Below are 19,277 nucleotides of genomic sequence, written 5' to 3' on the forward strand. Positions count from 1 at the left end.
TGTAATATATTTATGCCAGACAAGAACAGTTTATTTAAAACATTTTTCTTTTTATTTAAAATAATATGTTGGTTAAATAGTAATGCAGATATATCACATGGTAATAAATTATCCAGATAATTCAATACTTTGTAATGATGCAGCTATTTCATCTGTGGATTAAAATATACCTATAGACCTCAAAAACTGATTACGAGTAGGAACGTATTTTGGGAAAATGACAGAAACAGCTCGCCGAGGTTATGGCTTATAGGTTAACTCTCATTGCACTCTTTCAGGTGTCATTGCATGATGCTGTTTGTTTTCAGGAGAGGCCGTTATTAGGTCTTTCTCCCCCTCTATTTCCTAACCTCTATATCCTGCATGCTTTGATCTCATCTCCCTCTCTTCCCTGACGGTAGGCGGAGTAGGATAGCTCGTTTGCCTCCTGGCAGTACAGATGCACTTTGAAAAGATCAGTGAGCGAGAAAACAAAGAGAGTAGACAGAGACGAGAAGAGAGTCACCAGGACACAGAGCCCCAGAGCGAGCAGATGACTAGCCTAGACTCTCTCTCTCATACAAATAAACAATTTCATATTTCGTATTAACTGAAAGTAGGGGAAGAGTTAGGTAAGCTGTGACACTTTTCAAATGATAGAAATAATATCTTGAAAATATCCAGAATATGTAAAGCCCAAATTTAGTCAAATAATTTATGTAACTATATATATATCAAAATTTAGAAATATTCAGAATAAAATGTACTTTACATATATTCATTTCTTGCCACGCATTTTACTTTAACATGCTAAAAACGTACATTTAGAGCCTTTCTGGTTATCTAATAATATTAAAAACATTGTGCACAGTTTTTGGTAGATTAAGGGATTGACGCATCTTACCCCACTCTCCCTAACACTTAAGTCATCAGATAAAGGATTGTTTGTGTGCAATTGTACAGTACGCTTATGTCAATGTAAAATATATACAGCATGCGATTGATATATTACATCAACAAAGGGAATTGCATCTACGTGTACGCGACAGTCCAAGAGAGAAATACTGAACGTATCCTTTTATGTGCATTGCGATCTCCAAAGTCCAATCTTACATGACGTGGACATTTCTGTACAGTTCATACGCTAATGGACTATTTCCAAGACCTGCTTAATGGCTGCAAACATCCATAATTGCTTCTCACAATCTATTCCCTTCATTAGTGTTCATCTTACAGTTGCAGTTAGACCTCGGGCCAAAAAAAAAAAAAGCCACTCAGCAGCCTAGCAAAAATATCTACAGCCTGTTCTACATAATTAAATCTGATAGACTCCGGAAAAAAGCTTCATTTTCAATGGTAATAGTTTGTGATGGCATGAAGCGGGGCTTTGAAATAATACATAAGGTGTTGAAAGTGTTTTTTGTCGTGTAACACTGGGCTTCCTCTAGGCATCATACTTCTTTCCCGCCCTGTGAATCTGCTGGTACAAGGTCATGGAGAAGGCCATCCCGAGCAGCTGCAAAATAGAGGAAATGACATCAGCGTGGGTCTGCATCAAACAGGATGTGACAACATTAGAGGCAAAACTATGCCAGGATGAGTGTAATCGTAATGCTTGTACCTGTAAGACCAGCACACACATCGCGATGGTTCCAAGCAAATGTTTGTTGTCGTTCAGCCATTCCTCGACCTTCTCGTAGCAGCCCTAAAGGTCAGAAAGAAGAGGTGCGTTGCAAAGTGCAATACGATTATGAGCCATGTTGGGGCGGCTTTAAAACTGTTTGAAAATGTTTAAAAATTTTGAAACTTTTTACAATGTGCATGATATTCATAATATAAAGGTACTACCTTTTAAGCAGTCAGCTAAGGGGCAAACTAGTAACAAAGAGTAGCTAACTACATTAAAGCTATTTAAAGGGGGAATAAAATATATAGAACTCTTTACTCTTTATATTAATCTGGACGATCACAGAATAATTTATGACGACCTCAATTAGAGTGACAAGTCCAGGGAAATTTCAACTAAAAAACTTGAAAACTACTAGCACTAGCTAAAAAGGGAGATTCATTTGATTCATTTCTACAACTGAATCAAAAACATTTTAGTTTAACTAAATATTTTTGTATTAATTACTTTTTTGTTGTTGTTGTACAATACAGTAAAATCTAGTTTTAAATAATTCCAAAATATCCTAATTAAATTAACCATTGTTAAATTGATAATTACTCATTTTCATTTATATGCTCGATAAACTGCAATTTTTCATTTATGTTCCCCAATAAAATGCAATATTTACCAACATTAATTTATACCAACACAGTGTAATGAAAGTACAAATGAATGAATGTTTTGAACCGATTCACTGAAACAATCATTTTGATTGGTTGAAAATAGTCTATCCAGTCTACTATTGAGGTTTAAATAAGAGATAAAAAAAAGAAAGAAAAAAAAAAGGATGAATTAATATAAGGGCATTAAAATAAGTTTTCAGTAATAAAATAAAATAAATAGTATAAATGATGAATTAAAATAGGCATTCAAATAAGGTTCCAGTAATTAAATAGAATAAAATAAAAACATAGTATAAAGGATTAATTAAAATAAAGGCATTAAAATAAGGTTCCAGTAATAAAATAATTGAAATAAAACTAAACAAAATAAAAGCAAAGAATAAAACTAAATAAAACAATCGTACCTGTGACCAGAAGATGTTAGTGGTGTTGCGACCGCACTCTCTGTAGTGCTCCTGGCAGCATCTGTCTGGCACTGTTTTCTCCTGCAGGGCATCATGCCAGTCTGTGTGCCCAGTTACACCACAGCACTCCCACTGAGAGAAAGAGTGCATATTGAGATGCATCATTCCCACACTTCAAAAACAAAATTTTTGCAGACGTCTGCATTTTGTTCAATACTAGAGACTTCATGAGTTATCTTCCACAATTCAGTGGAGAGCAGCCGTGGATAGACGGCCCTATCAACTACCTGAACTCCCAGTGACCCACCATTACTGTCACTGACGACAGTATATCACACCTGCACTCATGCACACACACCTCAGCTTGGATAATGTTCCAGGCGTTGCGGAGGCCGACGTTATTGTCCGTGTTGTAGAGGCGCAGGCCGTCTTTAAGGTCCTGTTTAGCATTCTCACTCACCTGCAGAACAGTTTAAACCACATTTTCTTCACGAGTTACAGAGCAGATGTTTGGAAATGAAGAAAACTTTAAGATTACTGAGAGTAAACCAGGATAGCAGTTGTGTGGGCTGTTGGTGTTGTCAGGATTGGTGTGGGTAATGAGAGGCTGTGCACGGTGGGTGGTAAGTTCTGTGATTGTGTGTGTGTGTGTGTGTGTGTGTGTGTGTGTGTAATAGACAGATTGAGAGGGTGTATAATGCTTGGTGTTCGTACTGTACCTTGTCTGTGTACACGAAGAAAAGGATGAGCAAAATCAGCTCTGCCAGCAGAATGATTAACAGAACAATGAAGAACTACAAGTAAAAAGAGAGTAAAAGTAAGTAAACTATACACAACAGCAAAGTGCTTTACATAAGACATATACAGTACATATTATACTGAGGAATATTTGATTGTGAGAGGTCAATTGTGCCATTGAGTTGTCAATGAACTACTTGCTTATTAGCATGCATTGATTTTACTATTATATTGGCTGTTTGCGAGTACTTATAAAACCTTATTCTCCATGACCATATTTTACATCCCTTAATCATAACCAATACCTAAACTTAACAACTACCTTACTAAATATTAATGAACAGTAATTAGGAGTTAATTGAGGCAAAAGTCATAGTTAATAGTTAGTTAATAGTGAGAATTGACCCTAAACTAAAGCGTGGCCATATATATATATATGTATTTTTTTTTTTCTTTGCGAAGGCTTCAAGCCAAAATACTTACCAAGTGTCACCCAAAGGCAGACAGAAACTGTAAGCAAGTTTAATTTGACATGTTTTTGTACCATTTATAACAATGGTAGCAGTTTGAATGTGGGAATGGAGATAGGCACGCTTTTGTTTCTCACTCACAGCATCTCATCTGCGCAGCTTTCTCTCCACTCCCACACTCTCCATCAACGCAGCGCTACAAAGACCCCTGATGCTGTATTGTGAATCATTTACATGATGAGGTACACATTGGTCCATAGTAGTTTTCTGGAAAACTAGTAAAAATGCTTTACTACCGTATATAGACATACTCAAAGGTCTGTAAATATCTTGTTTTAATGTTTAACACTATTGCCCGGTTTCACAGACAAAGCTTACGCTTAATATAAGACTTAAATGCATGTTTGAGCTGTTTTAACTGACAGCATCTCGATAAAAAAATTTAAGGCATAAAAATGTCAAATTTTAAATAAATAGTTTTCAAATAGAAACATTCAAAGTAAAATGCTAACTATTTTTTTTATTATATTTTATTTGTTTACATGCATGTCATGTGACCATTAACCAGCAGCAAAGAACCATGAATACATTGTTTGTTAAATTACTGAAATATTCATTTTAAGTCTCAGATGGTACTTAAATAAATATTTTAGGTCTTGGCTGACAAAAAAAGTTGTGAATCCCTAAACTAAGCAATTAAATGTTTATGAGCTTTGTAGAGGAGGGACATATTAATTAAATCATAACATGCTAAATTTAAGACTGTACTGTGAAATCTCAAAACCTGACAACCCAGGATTACACTACCCATGGTTAAAACAATCCTTAGTTCATTATACACTGTGCATTGTGTTGACTTACACTTAGCAATAGGCACTTGTTTTCCTTGATGGCACCGAGGCAACCCAGGAAGCCCGTTACCATGACGACGGAACCCAAGGTAATGACCAGATTGGCGGCTGAGATGGAAGGGAAAGACGGGGAGAATGTGGCAAAACTGCCCTGAGAAACAGACAGCCAGATGCCCACTCCTAACAACCCACAGCCAGACAACTGAGGAGAGACAAAGAGAGTGTTTCATGTAAATAATCACACAGAAACTAGATCAAACACGCATAACCGTTCAGTTCGCTAGTATTTCGTCAGGCTTTTACTTGTGCAAAAGTTTTAGAGCAACTCTTCAGTTTCCATCACTGAAGTCAGTAGGTGTCAGGAACACCTAAGCACCACTTTGTGAACTCAATATCACTCAAGGTAAGCTATAGTTAGTGTTGCAGGACTGAGGTAGATGTGTGTGTGCATGCCTAATCAACAAAATGATATCCGTGTCAGCTCTCCCTGCTGTGAGAGCAATATAAATGCTAATGGGACCGCAATAAAGGTTGTTGAGTATTGAAGTGTGAATTTTGTGTGTGTGTCTGGGCCGTACAAGGTGTGCTTGTTCACATCTCGCATGGGTAGAAACTCTAGTAATTTCATGCTCAGGTAACTGAAATGTAAAAGTTTTCCAGTCTGCTAAAGGCAGGCAAAAGGAGAAAGTTAGCTAACAAACCTGCACTTGCTCCAAAAAACCCCAGAACGTACTGTATCTGCGGAACAAGGTGGTACGTGTGTGCATGTGTATGCAAGGGATTTTAAATCAGATCAAAATTGCTGTTCTTTTTTCTGAATCGCTGCAAAATTAAATGAAACAAAAATTTAAAAATGCTTTGTTTTATCCCAAATTACCAAGCAGAGTCAACTATAAATCAGCCATTCACATTTTAAGATTACATTTGTATATAATCTTTCAGCAAGATACATTTAAACATAATTTATCTTGATGATTCAACTCTTATGTCATGGCCGATGATGGCTGATAAAGTCACTATACTGCGATTAGTCACTAATTAAAATAAATATTAAAATAAATAAAAAATTATAAATAAAACTAAATCAATAAAAACTAAAATCAGTTGTTTTAAATGCTACAAGTGACTTAAGGCATCAACAACTTTATAATTTATAGTATGAAAAATGGATATTCATTTTAAGATTATAGCTAAAGATTACATTGAACAATGCTAAATCATTAGTGTTTTTAAATATTAACTTATAATAAATGTAAGTCAAAATTTGAATATAAAAAAGAAATATAAAGTCTGTAAAATGAAAAATGTGCAGGGCAAGATGTTCTCTGTTAATCCTCTCTAACATTATGTGTGTCATTGCAAGATATGCCCTAGAGTGCAGCGGTCTGGCTCACCATACACACTCTTCTTTTGAGTTTAACTGAAGGTGAAAAGCTGTGTCGTTCAGTTCCCTCGAGAAAATACCCAGCATGCACTCTGAGAACCACGAAGAATCTAAAATGAGTCAGAATCCTTACGCTCGGAAAATGATGAGTATGAATAATAAGAGATAAAACAGGTGTGTGTGAGCGAGAGAGAGAGAGAGAGAGAGAGAGAGAGAGAGAGAGAGAGAGAGAGAGATAGAGAGAGAGAGAGAGAGAGAGAGAGAGAGAGAGAGGGAGAGAGGGAGAGAGAGAGAGAGAGAGAGAGAGAGAGAGAGAGAGGGGGAGGGAGAGAGGGAGAGAGGGAGAGAGAGAGAGAGAGAGAGAGAGAGAGAGAGAGAGAGAGAGAGAGAGAGAAAGAGAGAGAGAGGGAGAGAGAGAGAGAGAGAGAGAGAGAGAGAGAGAGAGAGCAGCGAGTCAGAAAAATAGGTTAAATAGGATGAAAACTTTTAAAAGCCATGAAAATGGAAAGTATGGCACAGTAATCAAAACGTCTGAGAGGAAATAATTAGGGAGCAAATGCAAGCAAGAAAAATAAGCCAAAGAGCGCACAAACTAGAAAATAACAAAATAAAACATGAACAGGAAGAGCAGAGAATAAGACTATTCTGTCCACAGGAGCAGACAGACCATACTGGATAATAAACAGCTTTTAACCCAAATTTTAGTATTCACGATGCACTACCAGAATGAAGACACACAAACAAATCAAATTGAATTCAATCTATTCTCTCTGCCTTTGGAAAATCCTTCATAATGGGTTTGTTCTTAATCTAATCCTGCATTTCAAACTGGGAGACAGTTAGTTTGTGATGTAACACACGCAGACTGAGGCACACATTCACTATAATGGTCTGAAGTGCCCGCATTGAACACAATTGAAGGTGTGTGAAGAGAAGACCGCAGAAAGGACAGGGGAGACAATAGAAAGAAGGGGGGGAAATAAAGGATAAGAACACGAAAAAAAGAAAAAGGAAGAAATAGAAAGGGAAAGGACATGGCATTTGAATGGAAATGGCATAGGAAAGACAAGAAATTAACTGTCATAGCAGGAGAAAGAAAAAGACAAAGGCCAGGAAAGGGGTATGAAAAAAAAGGAATGAAAAGAGACGAAAATAAATAATGAGAAAAGGACATGAACGGAAATGGAAAAAAAGAAAAGGATAAGAACAAGGAAAAAGTAAATGAATAGAAACAGACAGGGAAAAGAAAAGGAATAGAGTGCAGCAGTCGGAAGTAAAAATGCCACTCATTTTCTCCATAGGGAAATAGATTTTTAATGATAACTTATAAAATGTTAAAGACAGACCTAATGTGAGCTACAAGGTTTTTAATCAATGGTATTTGCTTCTGTTGTAGCCGCCAGCCTGCGCATTATTTCAATTTCATTTTTTTTTTGGGTTTTAAAATAAGTGTGTTTAACAGCAGAAATCGTGGTGAAAAACTACATTAGGCCCACGCATGATGCTGTGCAGAAACTTCTGAGTCGAAAGAAACCAAACACGCCAAAAGAGTTGTTTAGCTCCGCCCACTCAGCACTGCGAGTGACGTAATCGAGCCGGCCTCCCTACAATCTCAAAATAATTCAATATTTGTGTATATATATGCATATTTTGCAAAAACATTGTTTTTATATAATCAACATTTTTAAATGAATAGTTTTATATATTTCCAGCACTTTTAGCTTGATTGTGCTGTACGCAATGCTTCATGGCATTGTAGTTCTTTCCCTCACTAATGCCAGTTTTGTACCTTTCACCTTTGTAAATCAATGTAATGATTCACTTTGTAGCTGCTGGTTGGTCATGGCTTATAATCCTTTATTGAAGACTTTTTAAAGCAACACTAAGGAAGTTTTTTACCTTAAAAAGTTTCCAAAATCGTTTCAGTGGTTCATCAAGTCGTAATAGGGTGAAAGGCACTTATGCCTCCGCTTTCCGGTCCTTTATCAGCTATAACCACACTATGTAAGATTGCCAGATCGGGTCGCGTTTCTGTAGTTCTAATGAGACATAAAAAAACTACAAATTTGACTTGCTTAACATCAAGAGTTACAATAGTCATTATTTTGTTTTTCTTCGTTTCTGATGTCGCAATACATCATACTTTCATGAAATCATGCAACATACTCTACCTTGTCTGTGGACATCGTTCATTCCAAAGCCGGTGGTGGATAAACAACGAGCGTGCGTGCGACAGTACAGGCTAAATTATTTACGACAGCGGTAATGGACAATTCCGCTTCCAACCTGTAGGGCGACCACAGAGGAAAAGTTCCTTGGTGTTGCTTTAAATCGATGGGAAAATAAATAGAAAAATACTTCTGGAACCAGCGCCGCTGAAAAGGGGGGCAGGCACTAATGCCATCTATAGAAAAAGACAGGAAAAAGGAAAAGAATAGAAAAAGATGGAAACAAGGAAACAGGAAAGGACAAAGGACAGGAGAAGAATAGAAAAGGAAATTACAGAAAATAATGGAATAGTAACATTAAAAAGGAAATGAAAGGTCAAAGAATAGGAAAGGGGATGGAAAGGAAGGAAAGGAAAGAGAAGAACCGATCAGAAAAGGCCAGGAAAGGAAATGGAAAAAGACAGTACAGGAAAATGAACAACAAAGGAAATTAAAAAAGAAAGAAAAGAAAGAAGATATCAATAGAAAAGGACAGGCAAAGAAAAATGGAAAGGAAATTAATTTAAAACGGAAAGAAAAGAAAAGAAAAGAAAGGAAATTATTAGAAAGGACAAGGAAAAATGTAGAATGCAAAGGAACAAAATGTAGACATAAGTATTAGAAATAAGATGCCACAAGAAGAGAGAGAAAAGTTGAGTCAGTCGTTAACCACACATGCAAAACTGACCTCACACTCACTAATGAGTGTACTGTGTGTTTGTGACCTTATGAAAAGTGAAGCGAGTCTGGCCCTAACTTTCTGACTCATGTATTAAACATGGAGCTGAAAGCCATCAGGCTCAGTAATGTCAAACACATGAAATATAGATTAACAGCGACCTAAAACACCCCCTCAACTCCACTCAGAAACATCATTACCATCCCATTTACATCTTGGGCAAAAATATAATAAAACTGCACACAATTTGTCAACTGTCTCTCACATAAGCAGGAAGATCAAGGGGTATTTGTATTATGTTATGACTTTATTGAACGCCTCTGTAAACCTTGTAGTTCAGAACAGGAAAGTAATTTCTCTTCAATAGAAAAATTGAACTTCATAATTAAATTCCAGCAAACCAAAAGAAAACCAAAGTGCTTAGACAAACCGTTCCATCTCAAGGTAATTCTATATAAAGCTTTCTGCGTCTCCTTTTCAAATCACTTTTATCTTTCTCTCTCCCTCCTCCATCTCTTTTATTCCCTCTCCGCCCCGCTGTTTAAAGAGTACAGTGTAAAATCTCCAGGCCTTTGCAATCTTTTCATAATTTCCCCATTCTTTTATGTTCCCTTTCCATCGCCATATGGGTGTATACGTGGGTGTGTGTGTGCAGTGGGAGATTTCAGATCAGTCGGGAGTTTTTTTCTCAAGTTTCCTGCTTGTGATTTGGTGCATCCGTCATTAAACCCGCTCAGAATCAAACAAACAACAACACACAGGCGCAGCAGATCAAACGAGTAAAATCCCGCAACTCACAGAACCATAATCTGACACATACTTCCTGTTGTATGTCCACAACAACAACAACACAGATGAATGAAAAGTTAAATGGTGAGCCTATAAGAGATGTTAGAATGAGAGAGCGCGAGAGGGAAAGAGGGAGGTTCTTTTGAATGCCCTGGTTCAGATGAATATGTATTACTGCCTTTGATCTAAAGCATTTAACACCTCATGAGGAACCTCCTTTCCTCAGCTCACACGTCAAACCCTTACAAACATTGACTATGGTATCCATTTTACCAATATACTCGTCACGTCATGTCCATTCAAACTGATTTCTGAGCTAAGTGCCTTTCGAATACAATATAATATATACAATTATTTAACATAAATAATTAAATACAAATAATTAGTATCGTGAAAATGAAAGGTAGCGCGTTTAATTTCTGAAGGAAACTGGAATTTATTTTAAGGGTTACACGACATTTGCATGATTTTCAGGTTGTTTGTGAGTGATTATTGGGATCTTTAGAAACTGTTTTATACAGACTGCATTCACAACCAGTTTTTAGCTATTGAAGCACTTTAGATTACAATTTCAGCCTACGTAAAGATTAAATTAATTTCACTTTTCAAAATAGCTGTTTTTTTATTATCTAATATGTTCATGATTGTGAGAGAAAATAAAAACATTCAGTATCTATGTGCAAAACAAAAACACCACGCATCTTATTCCAAACGGCATCTGCCAATAATCTCACATGAACATCCACTGTTTGAAAACCCACATACTCTCCTCACTAAGAATTTTGCCACCAATGGCACAACTAACAGCAGCAGAATAGTGCAAAATAGCTATAATTTCCCATTTTCTAAGGAAAACTTGAGAGACGTTTAGCACCACACTTAAGTGTTTTAGTATGATATACTATGTGGCTGCGAGTGTATTGTGGACTTATAAGCCCCTATTTCAAAGTATCAAGGTGTGATTCGCATCCTTTTTTCTGTATAAATTGATGGTATTGTGTTGCCTGTCGTATCATCAATAAAGTAATAGCATATAAGCAAAGTAAAAGCACATTTGATTAGCACATACCTTGATTTATTTAATACTGTAGAGTTACTATATGGTTAGGGATTTAGACAATTCTACAATCCCAAGTATGAGTGGTAATAATAGTGATGCTTGGCAGTGATGCTTATCAAACACCACTAATAATCTTCCCCAAATTCACATCAATGGTTGAGCCAGAAATTAACATTTCTGAACCATTCAAACAAACAGCGCATTGTTTCGAAAGTGCCCCAGAGACACCATGTTAACTTTTTGGAGAAATCATCATACACATACTAGCTTACAACAGTCTCTGCACATCAAAGATTGGATAAGAGAAAGCTTGGATAGTAAGTTTGGATAATTCATGCTGTAGTTTGACACTCACCCAGAACAGCAGGTTGAAGAGGAACATCATGTATTTGACACAGCACAGGCATCCACGAGCCATCTTCAGCTTCTCGAACTCTAGGAGCAACACAAACGACAAGTCCAGGTAAAACACAACATACTTCCCACGGGCAGACACGCGCGTATCCTGAGGCTTTCCTCCCGGCGGGACCGCAACTACGGCTCCTTCGTTCTGTGCTGCTTGATCTTTGACATTTGAGCCCCGGGAGCCATAGAAGGCCCCCACTGCCAGGCGGTGACCCCGACGGGCCGCCCGGGTGAATTCTGACTCTCCGCTGTGACCGCTGTCCAATGAGGGGCTACGCTGGACCTCGGATTCGTGGCTCTCACACCTCTGCATCCTCGGATGAAGACAAAGCGGAGGGCATGTTTCACACACACTTACACAAGCTGCAACTTAGCACGTCTTCAAATTTGCCATTTGAAGGAAACAGATTTAAATTAAAACAGACGCGCTCGCATAAACACCAGAACTTTGGAGGTTACAGCTGTCTTAGTGTCTTCTCCTCCAATGGGTCTTTGATCCGTAATTCCTCTGCACTGAGCATGCCTTTCTCCCTGTGCTTCCTATTTATCTTTTTCCTTCTTTCTGCCTTTTCTATCGTGCATGTGGGAAAGTGGAGCATGCGTTTTTTTAACTTTCCCCGCTCTCGCTCCATCGCATTCTTTCACTGCTCTGGTTTAGCATGATTTGCTTTGCTGCATGTACCACTTTTTTTCTCTGCACGCTCTCGCTTCCCTGCAGTGCTATTATTAGAGATTTTGCTCTCCCGGCTCTTTCCATCCCAACTAGCGCTCCGTCCCTCTCTCTGCATCCTCCTACCTTCATCCACTCATCCCTCTCTCTCTCTCCCTCTCTCTGGCTCCTCCTCCTTCACTTTGGCCAATCTGTTTGCAGGTCAATGGATGCGTTATCTCCCTTCCCACGTACCTTTTGAAAGTATCACAAGCCAAGCGAGAAAAATGAAAGCTGATTGAGGGAATAAAACAAATCCTAGCACATATATGTGCAGTAGTATGTATAACTCCTGCGAGTTTGCATGTGTGCACATGCCATCTCGCCTAAGAGCAATTATGCAGAGAGATTGTGCAGTGCTAACGTTTCCAAATCATTTCGCTGTTGTAATAGCTTACCAAGTTTAGAGAGTGCATCTGATGTGTTGTTTTTGGTGCTGTGTGATGGTGCAATTCATACATTAAACAAACTTTAAAGACAACATGCTTTTGCTTTGTTTTACTGCCTGCTGAAAATATGAAACCAATAGTACAGGGCTTTCATACTGGGTTATGAATATGTTGCTCTGTAAAAAAAAAATATATATTTTTTATTCTGTCAAAGTTAATGTACAAACTTACATTAATTAAATATGTTTAATACAGTTATTATGTCTTTACATTGACATTAGACACATTTTATAATATTACTGTTTGGCCCCTTATTGGAAGAAAAAAAAAAACTGACTGCATTGTTTGATAGAAAATATACAAACCCCTAGAATCTAAAACACCCTACCAACCAGCTACCAACAACCCCACAAAACACCCTCTACTACCCTGAACAGCATTAAATGAATAGATAATAATTAGATTAACTTTGAAAGGTTTGAATTTACAAACGTTCAGATGCCAGTCTCTCATCCCCATTTCAATCTATCAAACCAAAGTCAGATTCAAAGATAGTCTTTCCAGTTGATAGTGATCCTGATTTGACCACTGGATTACTGACCTCTAATGTGAGCTGCAGTGAAGCCTGAAGCAAGGTTAGCCTGAAGTATTATAATTTGGTTAATAATATATAAGCAAAACATTTATTTACGTAACTAAACATGCATGTGAGTGTATATTTCTGTAGAGATCCTCCTGTGTTACTATTTTGTAGCCTCCAGTGCTCTTTCCACTCTAATTAAATGGCATAGTGACAGTGTGTAACAGTGTGTGTGTGTGTGTGTGTGTGTGTGTGTGTGTGTGTGTGTGTGTGTGTGTGTGTGTGTGTGTGTGTGTGTGTGTGTGTGTGTGTGTGTGTGTGTGTGTGTGTGTGTGTGTGTGTGTGTGTTGTATGGAGCTGACTGTATTTCACCCTGAGGTTGCTTTGTGAGATCTGATGTACTCAGGAAACTCATTAGACAGGATTTTATAAACTGAAAAGTGTTTATTTTGCTGTTATGGTGGATACAACTTTCCCACAGCTCCACACATTGCCAGCAAATTTGTACACCTATATTTTTAGGGCCTACCATAAATGTTGTTCCTTTAACCTGCCTATTTTGGCACAGTTTTTTAATGGGGATTTTCATTAAGTCAACTATAAAATAAAGTTATAACTGTGAGGTTTCACTATACAATACACTACAGTTCAAACATTCTGAATCACTAAGAAATCACTTTTTTTAAATAGTCAAAACATAATATTTTGCAATTTTTGCTATAATTAGGCCTTAATGCATTAGGTATCTTGAGCAGCATTTTTTAACAAGCATTTAATAATTTAAATTAAAATTAATTTCTAAATATATTTTTGTTCATTGTTAATTCATGTTCGCTCATTTAAGATTAAATAATGTTAATGTATTCAACCAGAACTGACATTTGTCATGACTGACTGGGTGGGTAATCAATATCAATTTCTTTCAAAAACATAAAAATTGAATGGTGATTCCAAAATTTTCAGTGTGATTATAACTTATAAGGTCATCGTTTTGGCATTGTGAAACAAGTACACTGCAACATACTTTGTCAACTATTTGCTAAAATTAAACTCCTGATTTTAATATGTTCTTATAAGAACAGCACATGTAGTGCTAGTGCATGTTTAATTGTAAGACCCAAACAGTATCGCATAACACTATATGCTCTCAGTCTTATGGAATATTTTATGGCTTGTGCGTCTCACGTGGCTGCTGTCTGGGTGCCTGAATAGAACATAACAGGAGAAGCAGTGCAGAATATCTGTTCACAGGTACTTAACACATCCACAGCCAGGAACAAGTCATTTATTATACATACAGAGAATAGAGGACCAAGAGGATTGCAAGACATCTGATGGAGAGAGAGAGAGAGAGAGAGAGAGAGAGAGAGAGAGAGAGAGAGAGAGAGAGAGAGAGAGAGAGAGAGAGAGAGAGAGAGAGAGAGAGAGAGAAACAGAAGAATTCTTAAAGTTAATTGATTTATTGTGTAAAAATGCTTTTATTTTGCTTTTTTCCCCTGATTTTTTTATAGATTTATAATCATAAATGTATATTAGGCTATATTATAGTATATTTTGTTATATGCGGGGAAAATAGTACAGAATCTTTAATATTTCTCATTAAATTTATATTATAATTTTTCTTTGTTTTAAAAAAATAAAATTAATTGTGTTATTATAATCTAGGTTTTTTTATTATTATTTTTCTCCCAAATCTTCAATGTGGTCAGTGTGGATTTCTGGATCCCACAGTATATGGCAAATGCTGCCCTGATGTATGTTTAAGGAATATTAATAAAACAGACTCTGAGGAAGCACAATCTGCCACCTCGTACAACGCTATAATGAACATCTGCCAGCCGATCTGCTCAGTTTTACACACACACACTCAGATACACCTTCTCCTTGTACACTATTCAACAACAATGTGCTTAGATCCTTCTGAGAAAACAAATGGTTTTAGTCTTTATAGGAACGTTTCTCACTTTACATGACAGTGGTTTCAAACAGGCCATTTTGTTCAGATGGACACGCCAGCTTGCATGTAAAGCGCACTCTCAGGGCACTCAAGAGGGATTTATTCCCAAACAGTCTGCCCTATATGTAAATCAACTACCATTAACTCGCCATCCAGGGAATACTGGTTGACTTGCTGGCAAAAAAAAAAGCACTTTCCAACACTTTCTAGGGAAATGGAAGTTGCGTACTGGGAAACAAGGAAGAGAATTAGTGCTGTTTTCCTCCTCCAGCAAGCAAAAAGCTATTTCAACCTGCTATACTTTTTCTTTCTAAGAATTAAACAGCAGCTAGAATCAATAAAGAGCATGAAAAAACAGGTGAAGTCACATGGTGTGTCATAAACAACGGCTTAATGAACTACACAAGTGTATAGTTGCCAAAAATATAACCTTTCTACCTGGCATGAATCACTATTTGCATTACTAACTGTGCAATTGTACATGCTACAGCACGCCAGTTTAGTATTAGGGTCCTAAATCATAATATGTTTTTACAGGTACCTCAAAAGCATACCATTTCCAAGTATGCATTTAAATATGCTTTTAGGCCTAATATTACCCAAAACCCAAAGCACCGGTTTTCTAATGGTTCTCTGATGCAAATGTACACCGATGAGGCAAATCATTATGACCAGTCACAGGTGAAGTGAACATCGTTGATCATCTCCTAACAAGGCCACATATGAAGGTCTGCAACAAAGATGTCTGTGGTGTAATTTTATCATGCAATGCTACACACACTCGTGTTTTTCAAAACTTCTGCATTCACACATAAAAGCCTTTTAAACCATTCTCTTGGGTTTGTACCTTTTACAATAGTAATGAGCTTTTGCATTGTTGAAGAATGTCTGTCAACACACATAATGTGCTAGAGAGTAATACGAGTCACATTGAACTGAAGACTTATGATGACTGTATGCCGCATGACTAAAGATTCAGAACAGCCTGTCCGATATTTTTATAACAACTGGCATTTTCATTAGACCAACTGTTTCAAGCTATAGCATTTCTAATGTTTAGCTTCCCTGCACACGCATGAAAATTAAAGATGCCTTCCATGCAGAAAATTACATTTTCGTTGTCAGAACGGAAAGAAGGACTTTGATAGATTAGATTTTTACCTTTAACAGGTAAATTAATTTTCTTTCATGCATCTGAAACCTAAAAAAAGCAAACCACTGTGCGTAAGTTGTTTTGAATGTGTGTGAAGTTTAAGGTTAGTTCAAGAACAGCATGAAAGGATCAGTTATTGTAAAAATGTCCTTTGATGCGAACATTCAGCGCAGGACGTACTGTGTGCATGACAGCCTGAGGGCATGTGCTGTCTCAGTCCTTAATTATGTCATTAGTGCTTTCTTCTGCTTTCTATTCAAAAGACGCAGTGCTCTGACCTGCTCCAGTTCACACTTGATCTCTTTTCTCCGTTTTAATGACACTATTTAGCTCTAATCACGTGACCTCTTTAAGGTGCAAGCTATTCTCTGTGTTGTCAGAACAAGATTCAAACATAAGGGCGACAGAGCTTTTTTTCCATGTCGGACCCAAAGTTTGGAATGATCCTCTTTCTATAAGGTCAGTAAAGTCACTACCGAAATTTAAAAGCACATCTGCTAAAAACTTCTTGTCTGTTTTACCTTGTCTGTTTTGTGTGTTCAACTTTTATTTTATTTATGATTTTTTTCTCTGTACTCTTATTAATGATTGTGAAGCACCTTGGGCAACAGCTGTTGCATTAAATGTGCTATATAAATAAACAAAACAAAAAAACAATGTGTGGTGCACTGCCCTCTAGTGGTATTGGCATCGGATACTGTGCTATCTCTGCTATCTTGGCTGGCTGCTAGTGGTTTGGCTAGGCTTGGTCAGCCTGATATGAATATGGTATGATATGAAGTGGTAATTAAAGTATGTAAAGTAGAGAGGCTTGAGTTAACATTACACAATTCTCAGAACAATTAATTGATGAGATATACTGAGATCCAGAAAAAATTGCATAAGAAGACGAAAGGCCGAATGGTGAAAGGTCATAACTAGTTCTCCAAATATAGGTCAAATTTGATCTGTAAAGACCACAGACAATAATCTGAACATTCGATAAAGTCATTTTATCAAGTCCAGCATCTTCATTCTGTTGTTCAAAAGTTTTGGATCTCAAAATCATACAGTTACTTCAGGAAAGGGTTTGAATATGCAAAACATGTTGGAAAACCAAAGAATTTGCTGGACTTTGAGAATTTTTCCGAAGAACATTGGCCAGTTTAACTCCTCAGGACAAACAAAGGGACTCATAATCAACCATCACAAAACAAACAAACAGCCGTGGATCATCCAACGACACACTGTAGTAAGAATCAAGTGTATGTAAACTTTTGAACGGGGACATTTTGATAAATTCAACTTTTATTTTGTTTTGTGGACTATGGTACACATATTTTATGTCAAATATTTTATTCAGGACCGTATTAAATTAAAAATAACATGCATTTTGTATGATCGCTCTAATTTTATAAAAATAATTAACATTTAGCAGATTCTGCAAGGTGTATGTAAATTTTTGACCACGGCTGTATATAAATATAAGTGTATGTGTGTGTGTGTGTAATATACATATAAACCTGTTTTTGTTTAAATACTCATGACAATGTGGGACGTTCTGGTGTGTGTGTGTGTGTGTGTGTGTGTGTGTGTGTGTGTGTGTGTCACAGTGTGTGTGTGTGTGTGTGTGTGTGTGTGTGTGTGTGTGTGTGTGTGTATTTACATTATTTATAAGGTACCATAGCCTACTATTTATCTTTGCAAATTACCCAAATTATGTCAAAGAATATTGAGTTAATATTTAAAGTTAATTATTTAAACGGAATGAGAGAGCTAATCCGATTATTGGGCATATTGATTTACAGTAATATTTCAGAAGCTGCAGAGTTTCCAGATTAAAGGCTAAACGTAAACACAGAGCTTAATAGGGAAATGATGTGCATGCAAATGTTTCCATGTGTCTGCAGGCAGCAGCTGCTTTCATCTATGCGCTTTTTAGTTGCGCCAATTCTGCACATTCCAGTGCAGCGCAAATCACAGCCTGCGGGCTCGCGCACACGCACACACACGCACGCGACTGACGCATCGTACCTCTGTGAACAACCGAGGAGAAGTTTCCTGAATGCTAAAGAAGCTGCGTTGGATTCAGCTGTAGGCCTTGAACACAGCTGCACTCCTTCTACGTGAATACAGACAAATCTACTCAATCTAGATGTACATCTATCTGCGTAATAAGCATTGGCTATATTCCATAACAGAAAGCTAGTTTCCGTAGTAGCAGAGATTATTCCTAAACACTTATTAAACTTCCATATACTACCTTTTTGTTTTGTTTAAATAACCCATTATAGCCACACAACAAAACTAAACTGATAGTGTTTCCCTAAACTGATAAACATAAACGAGCAACTGATAAACATCAACAGTAGCAACAACAAGCTAAGAGAATATGCCATAGTAGGCTACAATTGTAAATATTAAAAAATATAAACATTTTCATACAAAAGTATAACATTTTCGTCGTTTTTTAAGCCTTACCTTATTGGAAGCACAACTTAGGTTTTCCGATTTGCCTTCTTCTTTCCGTCTGAAACTCTCGCTCACTTTCGTTTGCTTTTTTGTTTCTATAGAGGTCTAACAGTTAGTGATGTTTTAACTGTGACCAATATAAGTTAAACGCATATAAACTATCGGTAAGCAGACTTTTGCTTTCATGGTGGTCGGAAAAAGTTCAAGAGCTCGAAAAAATCGGAAAGGCAGTAAGTTTTCCCACGAACGGAAACAGTGTAGCAGCAGGAAAGATGGAGAGGCGTGACTTCACCGTCACTGCTGTAAATCCACAGGGAAAAACTCCACTGGCGTTTTCCAGCAGGGGGCGCCCGTTCACACGCAGTTCCAAACGTCACGAGGCTTATTAAAAATATATATATTTAAAATAACTAGACTTGTAATTCCCCAGAATATGTTAAATGTAGAAATAAGTATGCACAATGCACATTTAGGCCCTGCAACCTTTTTCTCAACAAAGGGTTTATGTAAAGCGATGTAGGCTATATTGCATTTATGTATTTAGCAGATGCTTTTATCCAAAGCGACTTACAAAAGAGGAGCAAAAGCAATTTGTTAATAAACCAGGATGATTCGTCATATACGATACAAAGTTTACTTGCTAACTAGATAAGCGCCAGCGCAAAATGCAGTTGTTGTTTTTATTTAATTTCAATAATGTTAGTCAATTTTATATGAGCTGCTGATTTTTGTATTTATTGGGTATTGACATGTTTGCACCCATTACCATAATGTTACACT

At 37.1% G+C, this 19,277-nt stretch overlaps 1 protein-coding gene across 3 annotated transcripts; it reads right to left on the minus strand.

The window, feature by feature from the left end:
* Positions 1-29: 29 nt before the first annotated feature.
* tspan9b (tetraspanin 9b) lies at positions 30-18,825 on the minus strand. Of its 3 annotated transcripts, XM_079624392.1 has the most exons (9): positions 18,507-18,605; positions 12,055-12,162; positions 11,209-11,288; positions 4,745-4,936; positions 3,395-3,469; positions 3,034-3,135; positions 2,676-2,807; positions 1,601-1,684; positions 30-1,495 (listed from the first exon to the last, which is right to left on the minus strand). In XM_079624392.1, the coding sequence occupies exons 3-9, from the start codon at positions 11,269-11,271 to the stop codon at positions 1,424-1,426; spliced, it is 720 nt and encodes a 239-aa protein (XP_079480518.1). In that variant the 5' UTR covers positions 11,272-11,288; positions 12,055-12,162; positions 18,507-18,605; the 3' UTR covers positions 30-1,423. The 3 variants fall into 3 exon arrangements, with proteins under 3 accessions (XP_079480518.1, XP_079480517.1, XP_079480516.1); XM_079624391.1 differs by lacking the exon at positions 12,055-12,162 and having other exon boundaries at positions 18,507-18,825; XM_079624390.1 differs by lacking the exons at positions 12,055-12,162; positions 18,507-18,605 and having other exon boundaries at positions 11,209-11,695.
* Positions 18,826-19,277: the final 452 nt, after the last annotated feature.

The sequence above is a fragment of the Phoxinus phoxinus genome, assembly GCF_949152265.1.
Source record: "Phoxinus phoxinus genome assembly, chromosome: 9".
NCBI lineage: Eukaryota > Metazoa > Chordata > Actinopteri > Cypriniformes > Leuciscidae > Phoxinus > Phoxinus phoxinus.